Source organism: Chinchilla lanigera, unplaced genomic scaffold, assembly GCF_000276665.1.
Source record: "Chinchilla lanigera isolate Chin_1 unplaced genomic scaffold, ChiLan1.0 scaffold00118, whole genome shotgun sequence".
Lineage (NCBI taxonomy): Eukaryota > Metazoa > Chordata > Mammalia > Rodentia > Chinchillidae > Chinchilla > Chinchilla lanigera.
Window position 1 is genome coordinate 2,720,249 of NW_004955519.1, and position 21,492 is coordinate 2,741,740.

Below are 21,492 nucleotides of genomic sequence, written 5' to 3' on the forward strand. Positions count from 1 at the left end.
ATTCTTACTAACATCTCAAGTGAGCTATCTGGGGTGAAAGCCATTCTTTGTAGCTTTTTCTCTCCAGCTTCCCATTGCTTTGGGACCCCACAATCCAAAGCATATCTCTTTAACCCATATTTATTTTCCAAATAAAAACAATAGCAAGTTTATAATTCTGCCTAGCATACAACTCTCCTGGATACAACAATATATGCAGAAATGCAACAATTCCTGTTGCAAAGTCTCAACAGTTCCAGAATCTTTCAAAAGTCCAAGTCTCTTCTGTGACTCAAAGCAAACTCCTAGCTATGAACTTGATAAAAAAGTTACAATCTGGAAAGGGGAAAGGAAACAAATATATATATAAGATAGCTAAGGTAATACTACTAATTTCTATTAGTTCATTAAAGATGATTTGCACTTATATTGTTTGATTAATTTTTTATGCCTATATCTTGTAATCTGAGCAACTACTTTGAAGATAACAATATGCAATATATTAACCATTGTTAATCTCCTATTATCATGGTTTGAAATTCTGAATCATTGTTGTTATGGTTTATTCTCTCTAAAATAAAATTTTAAAAAGTTACTTAATTCCAGGGTACAATGACACAGGATAAACATTCCCATTCCAAAAGAGAACTGTGGGATAGAAAAGAAATGGCTGAAAGCAAGACCAAACCCAGCAGAGCAAACATCATGTCCTCTAGCTCCACATCTGGTATCTGAGGCACACGGTGGTGAGTTCTAAAGGGTGTAGGTGGCCTCACCCTGATGGTCTTACTGGATACTGGGCTGACTTTACTCACTACCTGCAGCTTTCTTCAGCAAACATTCCATTTTATGGCATCTCTGACTTTCTGGAATCTCCACTGAACACTTTGATGTACTACCTTTGATTGGCCTCCTTGGGCTTCCTTTCAAATCTTGGTGGAAGGCTCCTTGACCCGAAACTCTGACATTCCACATGCCAGTAAAACCAGCTTCATGTGGGTGATGCCAAAGTCAGCTGCCAGCTTGACCAGTAGCCAGGCAAAATTGGACCATGACTACCGTGGCTTCTGAGTACCTGAGTGGTTGCGCAGAGTGAAATGAATCACGGGAATCCAGTTCCCTAGGAGGTACTTCTTGAGCAGGGGCCCAGGAACTCTCTTCTCAGATTGAAGGGCCACATTATTGCACTCTTCAGCCAGCAATGGGCAGAGTCTTGCTGATTCCTGGATGTCCTCAAAATATCTTTTTTCTTGTTCCTATACAAAGTACTTGGTTTCTTTTTAATGGCGGTAATCTGTTCAGCAGCCACATCTCTTTTGCCTTCAACTTTACTATAGTTCCTCTGGGCCAATTTCTTTTTCAAATTTTCTGCTCTGCCCTTTGTCCCCAATTCTCACTATAAATATGACTGAAAGCATCCAGCTGTACCTATGGCACATTTTGACTATTGAATTGTTTTGAAATTTCCTTTGCCAGATTAATTAGTCCATTGACTTTAATCATGTTTCAGGACATGGGTAAAATGTAGCCAAATTTTCTGCTGGACTGTAACACACATGTCCTCTAGTACAACTGCCAATGGAGTCCTTGTTCCCAGCTGAAATCCTGAGCCTGGCCTTTATTGTATGTATTCCTACCAATATTCTGTCTTTCTCAGCTCTGACCAGAATCACCTACTGAGCTCTGTTTATAGCATTCTAAGGCTGCTCTGTCCTGCATTTCCAAACTCCTTTCATAAACCATTTCCAAAGGCTTTTAAACCACATGGTCAGGTGCAGTCATAGCAATGACCCCAGTTTTCTGTATTAGTCAGCTTTCCTGTTGTTGATATATAGTACCCAACATCCAGTACTTAAGGGAGGAGAGATATAATTTGGTTCACAAGTCGGGATTTAGTATGGGTCAGCCGGTTCAAAGGCAGGAGCATCATGATAGAAGGACATGGAGGGGAAAACTGCTCATTTCATGGTGGCTGTGAGGGCTGGAGGCATAGCAGAACAGTGCCAACAGTGCAAACAGAGGAAGGGGCAGGGAACTAGGCATAGACACCAAGGCTGAGACTCCATGACCCACCCAGACACATCCATAGATGTGCTCCACCAATCCCCTCAGGCAGATTTCAAAGCCAGTCAAATTAATACTCAACCCTAACTGTGCAGGGAGAAGATGTAATAATGACTACAAACTGGTCATTAAAAGATTATTCTAGGGGCTGGGGATTTAGCTCAGCGGCACAGCGCCTGCCTGGCAAGCACGAAGTCATGAATTTGATTCCCGGTACTGGAAAAAAACCCAGAAAAAAATAAAGGTTACTTTATGTGACCAAATATAAAATAGTACTTTTCGAGTGACAAAAGAAATTAGCACAGACCATTACATGATGAAAAGCTTCATGAAGATTGTCAATGCTATTAGCAAATCCACTTCAGACTTTTCTAATCAGTAGAGACTTCTAAAATGAAAAGCCTTTATAATGGGTGAACCGTATTCTGTTTTGTTTATGTATCACATGTTCTTTATCCATTCATCTGAGGATGGCAATTAGGTTGATTCCATATCTTGGCTATGGTGAACAGTACTGCAGTAAACATGGGAGTGTATGAATCTATTCAACATATCAATTTCATTTCAATAATATCCTCATTTGATCATTACAGTGTGCCCAGCTAGTGTTATACTGTATCCCAGAAATATATACAACTTTTATGTGTCAGTTAAAAACAAAATAATACTTAAAACAAAAGACCTGTCCGTACAGGCTTAAATCTGAAAGACATTACCTATACTATCCCATGAGACACTTCACATGTGTATATGCTGTCTCTAAGCCTCATGACAACCCGGAAGAACAGGAATTGTTACTTCCCCATTTTACAAACAAGGAAATTAAAGCTCAGAGAAATGATCATTTGTCAAATTCATGTAGCTCATACAGAGCAGGATTAAGCCAATGCGTTGGATCCCAGGCCCATACTTGTCCAATCTTCCACGCTACCACTCCCTTTAGAAGAAAGTTCCCTTTCTGTACATGTGGTATTTTGTCAATGCATTCACACATTCAGATGAGTAACAGATTTTGACTACAGCTGTGACTGTATGCATGGCATCATTCACAGTACCACGAAACCCCTTATATGTACTTCTGCTACTGACAGGTGGACCTGATGCTTTCTGGGGTCAGGCATCTGAATTTTCCTACCTCTAAGTGTAAAGTAATGCGCTTCACTTCTCCTCTGGACTTTTGATGTAAGAGGAAGCACAGAGAAATGATAAATGCTGGGGGTGGTGAATGTGGTAATTACTTTGATTTGATCATTACATAATGTATACATGTGTCAAAATACATTGTACACCTAACCAGGTACAATTGCTATATAGCAATTAAAAATAAAACTTTAAAAAATAGTTACATATTGTGAAAAATAGTAATCCATCAGGGTTTCACTATGTAGTTCAGGATGGCTTTGACCTCACTATCTATCCCAGGCTGACCTGATCCTCCTGCCTCAGCCTTCCCAGTGCTGGGATTATAGGTGTGTACTGCCACGCCATGCCGATGTTGGTTTCTTAATGTTGACAAGTGTGCAGAAATCATATAATGTATTAACAGTAGGAGAAGCTGGGAGGAGTATGCCCATGAGCTCACTCACTACCATCCTTGCAACTTTTTTGTAAATCTAAAAATATTTCAAAATCAAATTTTGTTTTACAAACACAAAAACTGGCCTCCTTCTCTTCGATCTCCTTCTTGTAGAACAGTGGATTGCTTCTTATACGTTCGAAATCCCAGGAACTGTGGCCCAATAACATCAAGTACAAAGAACGCATTTGCTAAAAGTTTGAGGCATTAAATCCTTACAATGAATTGAATCTGGAAATCATAATTACAATACACCCATAGAAATGGTTAATCAGCTGGTTAATTAAATCAAATATCATTATAATGGAAGTTTAAGGAAATACTGAACAATTGACCCAAGTTTCTGAAACCTTTTGATCTGTAAGAGGCTTGTGAGCTCCAGGTCTGCCGAACCCTGTGTGCACGTGAGTCATTCAGGCATTTTACTCTTCAGGGTCGCCCTTGACAACTTTGGTCTTGAGACTGAGCTGAGTAGAACCTCTTTCCTCTAAATCACAGCACAGCTTAATGACTAGATGGCAACCTGCCACACTGATGCTCAGGGCACTTAGTGCTTGAAGACATATTTCCTTCCCTGTGGATCTATTAGCAAGACAGATACCTGGCAGGCGAGCCTGGCTGTGGAAAAAAAGCGAGCATGCATCCTTTGGGTCAGCAGAGGGCTCTCTTAAGCAACAGTACTTGGAACTACCTACTTTTTCTGCTGGGTCCAGATAGAACACTTGTGTGTGGAAACCATAGAAGCCATCAGATCATTCCTTTCAGGCCCCTTCAATATAGTAGGGAAGATAAAACAATGGCAATAAGCGCCTTTTCCACAGTTTTACAGGATGTAGGTGGTGCCAGTTAAGAAGCTGGGCTGTCAGTTACATGGGGAGCCAGGAGTAGTTTGAAGAGACTCCCCAAAAGGTTGAATCCTAATTCGAATTTAAAGAAGAAAGAGCATCCTGACACTGGAGTTCCAGAACCAGATGAAAGGTTCAGAGAGAGTCTGCAACTGAGTTTGCCTGAGCAGTTAAGTCTATGAGTATGATTATCCCAGAACCTTCCTGCGCATGTCAGAAATTTTAATGAGAATGAAAGGAAAGTGAGTAGATTTGGGAGACATTTGAGATTGGAAACTCCATACACATTTAAGAGGAAAATACGACAGTTATTCTGTTCTTTGTAGTTGGATGTAGTTGGATAGAACTTTTTGATGTCCACACCAAAGAAGGTTGTGAGTCCTTCAGCCAACCTCTTCCTTTCACTCAGGAACCGAGAGGCTTATTTTCAGCCGCGCATACAATCGCACTAGGATCCTTTCTTTGCCTGAAATGGCCAGTTCACCGAAAGGCATGGACATTGGCAAAGCTACCTGTGTGAACCCCCTACATTCCTGGCTGCTATTGCAAGGTCTTTGAGACTTCTCAGAAGCAGCCACTGTGCTCGCAACGTGTACATTACTGCCAGTATGACAGCAGCATTTGTGAGGCCACATGCAAGGGTGAAAATAGTTTTATTCTAAGAAACAAAATGTTGATTTAGGTCCTTGCTCTGCTATTATTCACAATGTAATCTTTTTTTTTTTTTAAATTTTTTTGTTTTTGTTTTTTTTTTGGTTTTTCTCTGGTACCGGGAACCGAACTCACGACCTTGCTCTTGCCAGGCAGGCACTTTGCCGCTGAGCTAAATCCCCAGCCCCCACAATGTAATCTTAATCACACTAAACTAGACTGTTTTCATCTATAATAGGTAATATATATATGATATATACCCAGCATCAGATGCTTTGGAAATGCTGAAACGCTATGCAAATACAAGGCACCATTCACTCACTCTTTCTTTCATTCATTCGTCCAACAAATCTTCAGTGCCTGCTATATATTGGGCCTCCTGAAGATGAGTTAAAAGTCTCTGCCTTCAGTGATATTCCCTAGGTTAATACCTAGGGAAGACTGACATTAAATAACATAACCAAATAATTTTATACTATAGGGTGTCTTGCCAGGCATGTTGGAGAATACTTGTAATCTCAACCCATGGGAGGCTGAGGCAGTAGGATGGCCAGTAGATCAAGGCCAGCCTGGGCTACATGGTGAACTCAAGATAAGCCTGAAGTACACAGTGAGACCCTATCTCAAAAATATAAATGCTATAGGGTCCCATTGTGAAAAGGCTAGGAAAGGGGCTGGGGATTTAGCTCAGCGGCAAAAGCACCTGCTTGGCAAGTGCAAGGTCATGAGTTCAGTTCCGGGTACCGGAAAAAAAAAAAAAAAAAAAAAAAAAAAAAAAAAAAAAGAAAAGGCTAGGAAGGAGAAATAAATCAGGGTATGAGGATGAAGAAGAGGTTGGAAAATTAGCCAAATGGGCTGGTTGAGGTAGCTTCACTCTTAGGCATTGACGTTTAGATGGAGGCCTAAATGAAGCAAAGAACCAAACTTTGAGAATATTGGTGAAAGTGTATTTCAGGAAGTGTGAGTGAGGATCCAAGGATCAGAGGACCCGTGAAAGGGGCCTCTGCCTGGGGGAGGATGATGGATGTGATAACGCTGGAAATTACTAAACACGTGTTATGTGTCAGGCTGCTTGTGCAGCTGACCTCATGTAGTCCTTGCCATACACAGTGAGCTCATCTCCCGAGTCCATTTTGTATATGAAGAAATGGAGCCTTCAAGAAAGTAAAGGGCTTCATCCTACATCTCACACCTGGTGAAAGGTAAATCAGAGATTCCAACCAGGGCCCCAAAGCCTGACTAGTTTCTGGAGGCAGAGCTGTTACTGCATGATGAACTTGGCAGATAAATTTCAAGCTCTTTTGTATGATGAGCAAAGAATTGCAAGCATACAGCCTACGTGGCAAGTGGAAAGCAGCTACATTTACTGAAGATTACCGGAGGTTGTGCTCAGGACAAGTCTGTACTGACAGGGATATGGCACCAACAGAAAAGCGGGGCTGGGGTGACAGGAGAGCAAAAGCACTGCACGCGGGTCACAGCACACAGCGGCTCCTGATAAATCAGACTGTCAGAATTGAAAGGATACGCACCCCAGCCCAGTGGCTCCACAGAATCTCTAGGTGTGACTCATGGGAATGATGGACAGGGTGTCGAGTCATCTCAGGCTCTTAGCACACATGCTTGCCCCAGAATTCACTCTGATCTTAATTACGTGCATGAAATATAGTACATCTTCATAAACTCTTAGTGAAGTTGGAGTACAGTGAAGGTGACTGAAGGTCAGGCTAGGAACAGTGATGGTGAACCTTTTAGAGACCAACTGCCCAAACCGCAGCCCCAAACCCACTTATTTATCCCAAAGTACCAACACTGCAGTTAAACCTGAATACTGAGGTTTTATTTTATTTTATTTATCTATTTTTTTGGGGGGGGTTGGTTTTTTTTTTTTCCAGTACCAGGGATTGAACTCACAACCGTGCGCTTGCCAGACAGGCGCTGTGCCGCTGACGTAAATCCCCAGCCCCTGAGGTTTTAGTTTAGAAGAAACACCTCATATATTAACATCTTTTGTCTTAAAAGAAAAACAAATAACATGCATGCGATAGATTTTCCACCACTGGGCGAGGAGATCCAATTGGCACGTGGATTAGAAATCTCCTCACTTACCATTATGTGATTTTCTACCTTTCTTAGGACAACAGAAGGAGAAATGGTCCTAGGGTGCTGCTTAAAATTAAATGGAGGGAAGGAAGTGACTTCTTTAGCTCCGTTGTTTCTAACTATACTAGAGCCACTTGAGCATGGGGGCAGTGAGGTAGGAGTCCCCAAAGCATTGGTGCCCCTGCAGGGTAGTGGCAGGGAAATGTTAAGGCAGGATCTTTAAAGTATTTCAAGTTCTGGCTAGCTGAACCCGAACTGTGCTGGTTAATTTTTCCTGTTTGGTTGAAACCACCTTCCGGTTCCTGTGAACATGTGTATGTGGAGTTAGAGTTGTATGAGTCAGTTTAGTTGGGTAATTTTTAAGGCTTCTGAATATGTGGTCAGGTCCCCAACATGGGTTCAGGCTTTTCCCTTGGGCCTTCCACTCGCTAGAGAGTCACCACACAGTATGTAGCCTGCACATGCACAGCGAACATGTAGATGAGCATTCTGTGTTCTATAACTTTTTGGCAACTTGCTGGCTTTGTATGCTATCGTGTATCAGGAGTGGGGTTTTTCAGTATTGCTCCCCGTGCTGCCGAGATAGCAAAGGCATGTCAGACATTCCCATGGCTGCACGTCTTTTCTTCCACTGCCAGAATCTGAAGTGAATCTTCCTAGCTTGGTCGAGCGGCAGAACACTGAGTGATTGCTAGCGTTATTAAAGTATCTTTGTAAAATAACTTTAGCCCTTAGTTGTATGGATTCAAACATCATGTTTCCATCCTTGAGGATCATTCTCAGCTTCTATTATGCAATGTGTTCTTTGCTGGCATCTCTCATCAGTCATGACCTCAACTCATGGTTTTGATTTGTTTTTCTCTTTCTCCTACCCAGCTACCAGTAGAAAACCCCTCAAAGTTTTAGGGAAAGCAAATTAAAGGAAAACATAGTTTTCTTCTATAATATAAACTTTTTGCTCCAAAGAATAAGAATACATCTTATTATGGACGGTAACATGAGGTCTCCACACTCTTTCTTCTAAATATGTCCCAAAAGAAACAACAAGCTGTATTTTATCTTGTGTTATAATTCTTCAGAACTAATTTATAGCTCCTTGAGGTATACTTTGCAAAATTTCACCTGGCAAGCGACACTTTTCTTTCATCATCGTTGTGGGTTTGTGTTATTCTCCCTCTGAACACAAACACACAAAGAAAATAGGGACTGACAAGGAAGGAAAAATATTTAGTGAAGACCCATGGACAGGAACAGAAGGAGGAAAAGAGGAAGCAAGCCCGAGAAGCTCATCAAGTGCGTTAGAAAACACCTGGTCCAGATTACCGGTTTCTTACTTAATTAGACACACACAACCCTGGAGTTTAAACATAACACTCAAAATTCGTCAACCACCCACAGCAATTCTCGAGGTGTCTGTGATTATGTAATACCCTAAAAGTCATCTGGACTGTGTCAACTCTCAGAAGTACTGGTAGATGGCTTTTAAAAGTCCTCTACAGACATTAACTTACATGTCAGGTCTCAGTTTAGTATTTAGCAAAACATAAACAAATAAGTGATTTTAATAAATAAAAAATCAGTGGTTTCCTTGGCGCCTGAAGTTTCTGCCTTAAGTAGTAAAAAGTAGGCTTTATGCATTCAGTAAAGCTTCACTGACTAGACTTCTCGAATTCAGATGTTATAGGACTTAGGATGGGAGAAATAATGTTTACTTTTCTATTACCAGGGAAAAGAAGAGGCCCAGATCACAAAAGTAAAGGAAAAGGGAGAATGACTGTCTTCTCAATTGCTTAGCATGTGTTAAAATTGTTCCCTAAAATCAAATTTGAAAAAAATAAAGGTCTCCTGGTGGCCACTTAAATTTTCAGCTTTAAATGAGTTACATTACAAGTTACTTTTTATAGTTGCCTGATACATTTTTGCTGATTAGCAACTTGATAGCTCTTAGGCTTGGACAACTGAACAATATTTGGGGGTGAAAAAGGATATGACTTGAAGGGGACTCCTTTGAGAACCCAGTCGGGAGCTTCAGCCCAAACAGAGTGGATGTTGCTTTTCTTATACAATTATTTTAATTAAAAATGCATGTGTAGCAGGAAAGGGAAAACTGTTGTAGACACTACTCCTTATAGTGTGAAATTTGAAAGCTTCTCATTTGTCTTCTCAAAATTTTAAAATTTATTCCTGGATCCTAGATGTTTTATTCCTATTCTCATAGGAATGTCCTCTGTAAAAATTACAGGTCTTTTACACCCAGGGACACATGTTGAAGTCCAAACTACACTGACGTCTCATGTAATTTGGAGTTATTCTTTTGAATTTTTTTAATGTTTATTTTCATTAGTACATGTTTGGAGTACATAATGATCACATTCATTGTGAAGAGTTGGTGTACACACACAACGCATGTTAATTCTTTTTATGTCTCCTTTCCTTCCACCTCTTGATCCCGTTCCCATTTGCAGAAGACCTACCTCCCTGTCATTCTCAGTGTTTCTCTTTATGTCTCCCTGTCTAGCCCTGGTTCACCTAAGCAGGGAACTGATGTCCACCAGCATCTACATAGACTAAAGCATACAACTTGTTGTCATCCTTGATTAGAGGTAGCATCTTTATTTTATTCAAAATAAAAAAGTTGTTTCGTTATAAAAATGGAAATTACTCATTGTGGAAAATTCAGACTAGCAGAAAAGTGGGAAGAAAATAAGAAACCATCCCTGCAGTTTTACCATCAGGAGATGACCATTGTTTGCATTTTGGTATGTGTCCATTCAGCACTTCCATGCACTCTAACAGTGACTAGATTAAATTTGATTGAGTGGAACCCATTTAAATGCACTGATGCATTTAACCCCTTTAGAAGTAGAATTGCTGTTCTTTAACCTGCCTTTCTGATTAAATAACGTTTTATTTTTCTGTGCCAGTAAATAGATTTTTAAAACAGTTGCATAGTGTCCTCTTTATGGCTACATCATAGTTCACTTATGTCTCCTTTTAACACATCATCTAGATTTTTCCTGTCTTTTTTCTATTATAATAAATGTTTTGAAGAATAGATTTGTGCAGACATTTTGTATTACTTTTGTCTCATTAGATTTAAGCTTTGGAATTGTATCATTTAGATTTAATTCACCATCTAGAACATGTTTTTTTTATATAGCAGGAGCTTTCCCTCTTTTCTCATATGGCCAGTCAACAATTGCAATACTCCTTAATGGAAAATGCTTGTTTGCCTCACTGATTTAAAATTGCTGTTACCAAATATTTATTTTGCATACACATGGTTCTCTCCTATTCCTGTGCCAATGTTGTGCTGTCGCCATTGCCATAGTAAGTTCCCGGGTGTGGGTTTTAGACTTAAAACCTGGAACCTCCAACTCCTGAAGCCATGTGCCTGTCACGTGCTGGGGTAAAAGCTCGCCCTCAGCTGTTCTGCACATCGTGTACCTCAGTGACATTGCTCTGCAGCATGAAACAGAACCCTCTGTCAGCCAGCCCTGCTTTGCAGTGCAGTAAGTGCTCTATAAATATTTGTTTTAAGAACTGGCACTCAATAGAGTTAGCTCAAGAAGAGGGCTAATTATAAATCTATCAGACTTCAACAGCATAATGGTAGCAAGTTTTTTACTGCTCTAGTTTTAGATATGAGGATATAATAAATAATCACCTGTTTCCCAGCTTGAATTGCCAACTAATTTAGAAGATAAAGGATTAAGAAAGATGGCAGACAGAACCGTGCCTTCACTTCTGATAAAGCTGATGTTGGGGCAGGTGGCTTCTATCTGCAGGCAGGTGGGCTTGTGAATAGTGCACCTGAACACTAGGTAGTCAGACATATATCTCAGTAGCTGTGCTGGAGCTTTGCAGGTCACTGCCATGGGCACTCGTCTCCTTTACAGAAGCAAAGAGCCAGCGAGGACACTTGCTTTCTGTGGGAAGGCCAGATCCTAAGAGGAAGAGGGGTCCGTTTGGCAACCTCAGTTTCTTCTTTCAGGTCTACCCTGCTATGGAGGGGAAGGTGAAGTACGAGAAGTAAGGCGTGTTGACATTAATGAGTACCCTGCGTGTGGAAAGAAATAGCCAAGAGGGGTGTACAGGTTCTCCCTAAGCCTTTGCAGGAGGTCCTACCCCACTTTAGTCAGCTGCGCTGATAGAGTATTGATAGGGTATTGATCACATGGTTTAAGTACAGGTACCTTACACATCTTCATTCTTTCTCATCCTCTTTCCCTCCCCTCCCTGTGGATTTATCTGACATATTTCATAAACATTTATTGAGCGCCTAGTGTGTTCGTGTGCTCAGTGTCTGAAATGCTTCTTGTGGATTTCCTGAATCAGCTTTTAGGGGAAGGGAGGGACCCATTAGATGTGTCATCCCATCCACCCGGGTGAACAAGGTTTGGTAACAAGAACTGTGCTGTTTGAGCAGGAGCTGACTTCCTTTCACCCTGAGCTCCAGGGCTCACTGCAGTGGGGCCAGTGTCTGCCGGGCTGAGGGCATGAATGAGAACTCCTCTGCCTATGAGTTCTGGCACTCCAGGCCTGCATCTACTGGGAGGAAGGACACCTATCTGAAATGCTCTCAAAGATTGCATGGACTAGCAGTATGACCCTGACTGAGATTCATTACTTCACCTGGCTCTACTGTTTTAGTTACTCCTGACATTTTCTTCAACATATTTTCAGTGGAAAAATCAATGGACTCTTCATACTTACCCAATACTTTATCTGTTCATCCATTGACAGATACTTATGGGGTTCTTCTTTTTTGCGTATTTCAGCTATTGTGAATAGAGCTGCATTAAACATTGGATTGTGCATAGCTGCTCAAGATTTTTGCTTACTTTGACTGTATATCCAGAAGTGGGATTGCCGCACCATGTTTCAGTTGTATTTTTAAAACAGTTTTGAGAAACACCCATGCTTTTTCCACAATGGCTGTACCAATTTACATTCCCAGCAACAATAAATAAGGGTTCCTTTTGTCCACATCCTCAAGGGCAGTTATTATATTTTGACTTGATAATAGCCATCCTAACAGGTATAAAGTGATACTACATTGTGGTTTTGATTTGCATTTTTCTGTTGATCACTGATGCTAAGCATTTTTCCTCTATGCTTTGGACATTGGTATCTCTTCTTTGGAAAATGTCTATTCAAGCCCTTGGCCTATTTTTCTAATGGGAAAACAACTTGAAATAAGGGAAAATATTTTGCACACCACGATAAAGGGTTAAAATCCAAAATATATAAGGGATTTATACAAGTCAATAGCAGATAACCTAAATATAATCTGATTAAAGATAGGCAAAAGATGTACTTTTTCTTTTCTTTTTTAAGGTATCATACCTTCTGGAAGGGGGCAGTATGGCTCATGAAGACTTCTGTGGACATTTTGGTACAATGCACCCAGGAGATCTGCAGGTATGGCCAAGGGCAAGGTGTTGCTGCTGGTTTAGTAGTCTTTGAGTATTGCTTGACACTGCCCGTTTCCAGCATGGTCACTTTCCCTTTCTGTGACATCTCTGATGTCTGCCTACCTGTGCATCTTTTCACTCTGCCTGGAAGCCTGCACAGCTCTCTGGTATTCCCCTCTCATGCTTTGACTCCTCAATCACTTTTTACTTTCCACCTAGCCTTTTTCTTACCATTTCTCAAGAGTAATCAAGAGTGAGTGTTTCAACTTCCTTTTCTCCCATTTTCTTCCTCAACTCAGCGGAATTACAGTTGGTCTCTCAGCACCTCCCTTCTATAACTTTGAAGCTGTTTAGGCAACAGTCACTTGTGATTTCCTAATTCCCACATTCAGTGACTCTTCCAGCCCACATCTTCCACACCTTGCTGCTGCATCTGAGACAATTTACTATTGGTCTTGCAACTCATTTGCAGGGTTAGGTGTTGTCACTTAAGACAGTGACCCAAACTCCTGCACCATCCTGCCTTGTTTGAGATGTTATAATTAATTATGCTTAAAATCCCCAGGAAATGCCTGGACCATCACTGTCCGTTTTGTAAGTCTGAACGCTGTATCGTGCATTTTCTGAAAGCATTTATACATTTTATGAGACGATAAATACAAATATTTGAATCACCGCATTTCAGTGAAATTTAAAGACAGAAAAGCAAAAGGACAAACAATCATAGTGAAAAGCCAACAGCAAACTCTCACTGGAGCAGAACATAAATTGCAGACTCTCTGGAAAGGTGTCTATGCTGAGTGAATGTGTCTTGATCATGGAAGTGGTGACTTCTGCCATCTGCACCATCAGGTTGAGCCTTCAGCTGCATGTTTCAGGTGCTGGCCAACTTTTCTTCCACCATTATAACTGCATATTTGGTTAGAACACGATTGTATAGTGTTTTTCAGTTTATTCAGCATTTTAGTATACATGATTTCTTTGAGATAATAATTATTTTTATCTCAGTTTTTAAATGAGGGAATAGGGATTTAAACGTATTAAAAAATAATAAGATGCTCCTGGCCATTTTAAAGATGGAAAGAGAACCCTGTCCTCCCTCACACCCCTGCTAATCCAGTAGGTTGCCTATTTTTAAAAAGGCAATGCCAAAACAAATTATATACACAAAGGTTAACCAAGATACTGAAAATGTGGAGAGAGAACTGTTGCTGGAACGAGAAAGTACACAAAATGGGAGAATGTCTTTAAGGAAGGCCATTAGCTGTAGTCAGAAAAAAATTCAGATCTCTACATTAGAAGGTTTGATCAGCCTTGTGAAATAGAGGATACAGAGAAATCTACTTAGATTAATGAAGGAAGAAACATCTAAAATAGGTACTGGTATTCTTTCATGTCCTTGAACAAATAATGTTCATTCTTGTCTGAGTCTTTTTCACATATGGTTGCTTCCTTTATACGGAAAAACTGCTTACTCTTTCACTAGGCAGTTCTTACTCTGTCTAGATCTCAGCCTGAAATTTGTGCCCCCGGGTAAGCTCCTTTGGACTAGGCAGGCCATTTCATGTTCTCTTGTGGAACCTTGTCATTTTCACAATGCCAAGCACAACTGTAATGTCAATATTTATTTTGTGCAGTTGATTCTTTAAGGGTTTTTTGCCCCATAAGTGCTAGGTGGAAGATAATACTGATGACCTGCCTCATTGCCCATTGTCCAGCCTCTGAGTTCAGGTCATGACAGTTCCCCTATGTGTCCATAACACCCCGTCTCCAGTGCTTCTGGTTTCCCTAAGGGGTTTCTCCAGCCCATGCATGGGGCAATGCAGGTGTGCCAGGGATTTAGCATCCCCATGGTCACTCCTAGTCATCAAGTAATGGGAATCAGAATCAAAATGCACTAGCTTCCCCTCTCCTGCATGCAGTATTTCTTCCATGTATCTACATGGTTCTCAGTGGGCTTGAGCCCCAGGTGTCCACAGATGTGAGCTGCTTATTAGCATCCCCCTTCTGCTTTCTTCCTTGCTTGTTTCATTCTTCCATACTCCCTCATTTAGGCTTCTGCATCACTTTGCCAATGAAGTACCTGCAGATAGGTCCTTATCCTTGTGTCTACGGCAGAACACCAACTAAGAAAGCAGGAAATGTACCTATCATGTTCCATGATTGTGAGGTTAATGTTTGGAGCTGACCCCTAATGTCCCTTAATAAAGAAATAAACACTTGAAGAACCTGATCAGCTGTGGAGGAAATAACTATTTATCCAGGTAGTGAGGACTCCACCAGTGGAACTAAGCATCCAGAGGCACAAGTTAGCCACCTACGGTGTGCTAGGTACTGAGGGCTTTACATGTATATTTAGACCCACACATATATCCTGCAGCTTCTGGAGATACTGGCTGCTGATGGCTCTGTGCTGCATTTCTTCTTGGGAATGTCCCACTTTGGCAGGAAGTTGCTGTTTTTAACGTGGTGCCTCCTACTCAGGGATGAGGATAGAAAAGCTTGGCCACCTTGCCGCAACTTGGGACAGTCTAAAGGATCACCCCGATTCCAGAGCTCCCTGCTGAGCTGGCTTAGGCCTTGTTGTAGCCGCATTGCTAGTTGGCTTCTCCCTTTGCCCAAGACTGCTTTCTTCACTTCCTACATTGTATCTCCCCAGAACACACCCCAGTGTACTATATGCCTGCAACCTCCCATCTCAGAGTTCAGTCTAAGACTCAGGGATATCACAGAGAGAATTCTTCCATTTGCAAGAATTCCAGTTCTGAGGCTTTGATTTCAAATGAAGAAGGATGAGAAGCGTTTGAAAAACTGGAAATCACGACAGCAGTTGTCATTGATATTTGTTACGTCTCACAATTCCCAAAGGCTCTGACAGCAGCACCTATGAGACGTCTCCCTTAGCGGTGATGTTGTAATTGTCTCACTTGCAGACCTGTTAGGGCCTGGTTACATTCTCCTTCTTCTTGGTTTGGTGTTTGCAGTGGATGACTGCGGGCCGGGGCATTCTGCATGCTGAGATGCCTTGCTCAGAGGAGCCGGCCCATGGCCTACAACTCTGGGTTAATTTGAGAAGTTCAGAGAAGATGGTGGAGCCTCAGTACCAGGAACTGAAAAGCGACGAAATCCCTAAACCCAGTAAGGATGGCGTGACAGTTGCTGTCATTTCTGGAGAAGCTCTGGGAATAAAGGTAAGCTGCACTGCTGTGTGCTAGAAGGCAGGAGGTGTGCAGTGACACAGGCTGGCCCTGTCTGTGACAGCTCTCACTAGGTTTCCCATAGTTTTTGTCTCAAGGGATGGACTTGCTTCATAGGTATCAGCCTATGAAGAAACCTAAGGCAACTCCGAATCTTTTTGCTTCATCCAAATGCATAGAGTTAGGAAGATTACAAGAAAACATGCTTATGTAAAGAATTTGGTTGAAAAGCAATTTTCATGGTATTTCTTTATATATGTGCAAATTTACCCCAATTCTTTTCACTTTTAGTACAATTCTGTTATTTGAGTTATAATTCCTCAGTCTTGCAAAATTACCACCTTTAAGAAACAAACAAAGGTACCAAGACCAACTCCATTCTATAAAGATTTATGTAAGTTATTTACACCCCATTTAGTAAGGAAAGAGCACTGCTACATTATAGAAAGGTTATTTTTAAAATTAACTTCACCATTTATCCCATACGTGAGTTGTCTTATATATTCTTCTCAATGGGAACTTATACTATTTAGGTTTAGGCTCTTACATTTTTTAATCAAATAAAATCATTTTAGGCTGAAAAGTGTGTGTATATTTGTGGAAGGAAAAGGGCGTGGCAAACACTGCTGTGTTATTTACACACCAGAACCAGTTGCTGTGGAAGTTAAGATTCTTCACACTGGTCAGTTTGAAAGACTGGCAAGCTGGGTAGCAAGCTTTCGGGTGGAGTTTCTCAGAAGCACACCCTGACATCCGGGTACCTGTAAGAGTGATTGTCAAGGAAGTGCTCCTAAGGGGCACAGTAAAAGGAACCAGGATAATTTGGAGGAGGAGGTGAAGCAAGGATACTATCTCAGGCAAAGTCTTAAAGAGGGTGGCTTTAACCTTATCCTGCTGGAGACTCTGCAGGATCAATATTCTTCAGAGTTGTTCTGACCAACCTCAGGCAAGGGACCCAGGTTTTCATTCTCCCTTCCTCAACAATCATTGGTTATGGCCATTGACTTTGGGGTAGAAGGCACAGAAATGGTTAAAAGTGATCTGTATAGATCTATAAGGGGCCAGGACACATGGCATCTGGCAGTGAGAGCATCAGGGTATTGGGATCTACTTTCTCATTCTCACAGTGGGCAACCAACACTTATATAACTGTTAATTTTTTATGGGCAACCATGAGAATAATGGCTTGGCAATGGCCACTAACTGGCAACTCAGTGAAATTCATTACATGGTTAACAGATTGGTTATGGTTATTGGTTGAGACTTACTGGTTTTTCTTTATCTTGCCTTGGAACCACAATTCTTTATGTATGCCACACATAGGTGTATGCTTATTTTCTGTGTTTCCAGAGTACACAGAAATAATTGAAGAAAAGTACAGAGAGAAGTTTGCTCCTTAGTAAGCATATCTGAGTATAGTCCACCCCACCCCTACAGGTATTGCTTACTTTGCAGTTGGAAGTGACCTTTCTTTGTGTTTCTGTGACCTCTTTCTCTTTTGCCAAGCATTGAGCAGTGCCCTTTTCACCTTTTTGTGAAGGTTTCCCCACTTCAGTCTTCAGAAGACAGATAAGATCTTGTGAGGGCTTCTGGCTCAAGGCTAAAGGACATGACTGGGTATAGTGTCGGGCACAGAGGCCTAAGGGAATTTGAATTAATGCAGATGGGAAGCCGTTCACTGTCTCACCTGGTGCTTACAGGACTCCAGGGTTCTAAGGCCATGCCAGCAGCAACTACGGAGGTGGTTGGTAGAAAGTGGAAGTCTCCCCCATCCAATTCAACGAAAGCACACAACTTTGGTCGTGTATATTGGAATTTTATGTAAGACTCCATCTAGAAAATGAGTTGATCTGTGTGTAACTAATAAAAGAAACCATGCCAGTGATTTAGTAGATAAGTAAAGCCAGGAATATCATGAATCCTTAGAGTTTACAACTGCTTTTCATTTATAGAAAACACGAGGCAATTTTAAGGTTGAAGCTGGTTCCAATTATAAGCAGAAGGACATTTTAAAGTTCTTCCAAGCAGCAGACCATGTGGTGTTGCTATTGCAACCAAGGATTAGAGACCAGAGGTAATGTTTAACTTTGTAAAACAGTCTTGGTAGCTGCTGACCTCTATTATTTCTTTTTGTTGAGTAAAATCTCTAAAATGAATTATAGTCTCCTAAGTAATCAGTCTTTATTTTGAGAACATTTTAATGATAAGAGCCTCTTGAAAACAGAATTGTCAATAGTTATTTGCAGTAAGCATTGTTAATGCTTTTCCCTTTTCACCCATTTTTCATTGTGAAATACGCATAACATAAAACTTGCCATCTTAAAAAAAAAATCTCTTGGAAACTTGTGCACCATTAACCTGGATTTCCAGAAGCAGTGTGGGTCAGTGGTTACTTACATGGACTTTGGTGACAGACTGGGTTAAAATCCTTATCATGAATTAGCTGTGTGATGTTGAACAAACCATCTAACTTCTCTGTACCTCAGCTTCCAATCCATAAAATAGGGTTCCTATGAGGATTAAGTGGTTTCTTATTCATTCACCTCTCAGAATAGCACCAGACACATGGTAAAGATCACATAAGTGGTAGCTGTCATTACTTTTGCTTTAATTACTTTGTGTTAACGCGGGCAGTAGCTGGACTGAGATTGATGTTTGCCATCTGTGCTGAAAGGATTCGGTGAAATTTGAGGAACCTGCTGCTAACCTCCTCCGAAGAAAGGACACCAGTGTAGTCATTGTAAAGACAAGGATTGTGGCCATTTCTTGTAAGTCTGATAACAAACATAGTTTTGTACATCTGAGGCCTTTGTATCTGCTCACCAAGCAGTGAAAGATTGTTTTGCATCAGCAAGGTAACTTTTTGTCTTCTATGAGACAGGGTCTTTATGTAGCTCAGTCTGGCCCTCAACTCATGATTCTCCTGCCTTAGCTTCCGAAGTGCTGAGGTTGCAGTCATGTGCTACCATGCCCAATGCTTCAGGAAGATCATTTTAAAATAAATGACAGGATGAGGCTGAGACTATACTTTCCAAGAGACTGATGTATTTATAGCTAGTATAGAATCAATAACAACTCCACTCCCTGCAAGTAAAATATCTTGAAAATAGAATTAGTGAGTATTGCAGCACTCTTCAGACTTTAATATTCATATGAATTGATTGCTTGGGGCTTTTGACAACATGCAGATTCTGGTACAGCAAGCCTGTGGCCGGGTCTGAGAGTGTGCATTTCTAACAGGCTCCTGGGTCATGCCAGTGCTGTGGTCAGGGCACGTCAGTCTGAGACAGAGGAGGTTACCCGTCTTGAGGAAGTTTGATTAGGCTCCTATGGAAAATGTTAAGCAATCCAGTTCTGGGACTTTGGAAAATCTATTTAACCTTTCTGGGCTCTAGTTTCTACATCCACAGAAAAGGTGAAGAGGGTTTGGGCAAGTTGCTGTAGCTTTTACAAACAACAAAACTGTCCGTTTGGTATTTCCAAAGATAGATGTATCCTTGTTTCCCAGGTTGTGTGTGTCTAAGCATTTATTTAGCCCTTGGAAAGTCACAGCCAATTTTGAGCAAGATTCTGCCAGGACAGTGCAGTCTCAAGTGACGGCTTCGAGGGGGAGAAATGATAAAAATGGGATAGTTTGAATAGTTTCTGTCACTTCTAGAAGGTCACAATCACATGTTTATTTCATGAAAGTATGCAGTTCTCCAACCCCATTCCATCCTTATCAGCGAGCCAATCAGCTTTATTTATTGCCAGATCTCTTTGGAACACAATTCTTTTCCCAAAGAATGCCTCTACTGGCCTCCTGCTGCTCTAAATTCCATTGTGTCAGAAGCAAACCTTGAGGAGGCCTCAGCCCCACTGGGGTCAGGACATGGCAGTCCAGAGCCAGATGGCCTGGGTTTGAGGCCAGCTTCGCTGCCGGCTCACTTTGGGTAATGCACTTAAGCTTGCTGCACCTTGGTTGTTTTTTTTTTTAATTTGTGAAATGGAGATAACTATAGTGACCTAGCTCAGGGAGTCTTTGAGAGGATTAAATTGATTGATACTTATATGTGAATTAGAGCAGTGCTTGGCTCAGAGTAAGCTCTGTATAAGCAGATGCTATTTTTACTTCCTTCCAAAGCTTTGGGCAGTGTTCATGTAGTCTATAGACATAACAGGAAGAAGCTTCTTTCTGATAGGCAGACACATGTCTGCTCATGTATTGGATGATAACAAAAGTTTTAAAACCTCAGTTTCCAAGGGAGATTGCTAAGCATCTCATTTAATTTGCTCAGATCATTTTTGTGTTCCTATGTAGTTTTCTACTGAGGGAGAAATTTGATTGCTTAGATTCTAGCTGACACAGTTGAGATGGAACTCCTCCCTGCCCCGTCTCCCTGAGCTTGCTTATTTCCCCTGGGGTGAACAGAGCTGCCCTCCACAGAAGACTGCTCTTTCCTTCCCAAACTCAGAAGAACCATTTTGCAAAGGAGCATTTAAAAACAAGTACATCCTGAAAACAGGTAGTAAATGCTCACACTTTTTTTTTTTGTTTTGCCTTTCAAGTATTCCAACAAGTTCATGGGGTTAGTTTGAAAAATGTGACAGATATTTTCTCAATGGCAGAGTTTGACTGCGGCTTTGGGTTTCTGACAAAGGGAATTTGAGAGAATGGGCTCCAGCTGTCCCAGAAAACAAGCAAAGGGAAAACAGTGCTTTTTTGGGAAGGAATCCTCCCTTCCAAAGCACTCTCTGTTAATTGATTTTATTTATAAACCAGAGTACTCTGTGATAGGTCAGGAAACCTCCGGATATAGGTCTGTGCTGTGGATACTTAAGCATTCACTTGGGATGCAGGTGACAGGGATAAGGATGAACTTGAAGCTTTTCTCTGCATGTCCTTTTGGTTTTAAGTTTAAAAGATGGAAAATGTATTTAGGACATCATGTTAGATCACAGAAGGAAAAAGTCTTGAAGTCAGAAATAGGCAGAAGCACACACAGAACCTTCGCTTTGTGTAAAGGTATCAGCAATATAACCAGGCAGAGGAAACATTGATTTTAAGGGCTGTTAAACATAGGTATCCAGCTGCACATTTTTACTTTACTGTGAAGACAAAAATAATGGCACAAAACTTTTAAACTTCTCTTATAGTTTTATTGTTAGTGTTGGTGTTATAATTTGATAACAGTTTTATGCTTATTGTAAAATAAAACAAATGAGTACATTGCTGATGATTTTAGGAGTCAAAATTTTCAGTATAAGAAAATTTTCAGCATAAGAAAAATAGATACAAATGTAAAAGAGATTAGAAAATAGTGTAATATTGACTGCTAAATGTTAAATGAACATTTAAAAGATTAACATCCGTCATCTCTTTGAGGCATTTTAGGGACGCTTTGTATGGTTTGACCATTTTACAGATTTAAGATTTTTTTTTGAGACAGGGTCTCACTATGTATTTCAGGCTGGTCTTGAACTCACTATGTAGCCCAGGCTGGCCTTGAACTCATGGTAATCCTGCTGCCTCAACCTCTAGAGTGCTGAGATTATGGGCATGTGCCACCATGCCTGGCAGGAATCTAAGACTTTTTTTTTTTTTTTTTTTTTTTTAATTTTAAGGATAAAAGGAGGGAAACATTAACAGACATACAACATTTTACAACATATCACAAGCA

The 21,492-nt window shown here is 40.9% G+C and overlaps 1 protein-coding gene across 4 annotated transcripts in view; it reads left to right on the plus strand.

Moving 5' to 3' along the window:
* Pir (pirin (iron-binding nuclear protein)) overlaps window positions 1-21,492 on the plus strand; it is a 114,995-nt gene that overhangs the window by 22,042 nt on the left and 71,461 nt on the right. For all 4 annotated transcript variants that reach the window (XM_013507011.1, XM_013507012.1, XM_013507013.1 and 1 more), the window contains 2 exons: window positions 12,559-12,642; window positions 15,620-15,826. In XM_013507011.1, the coding sequence (XP_013362465.1) occupies window positions 12,559-12,642; window positions 15,620-15,826 (291 nt within the window). The remainder of the gene's footprint in view (window positions 1-12,558; window positions 12,643-15,619; window positions 15,827-21,492) is intronic.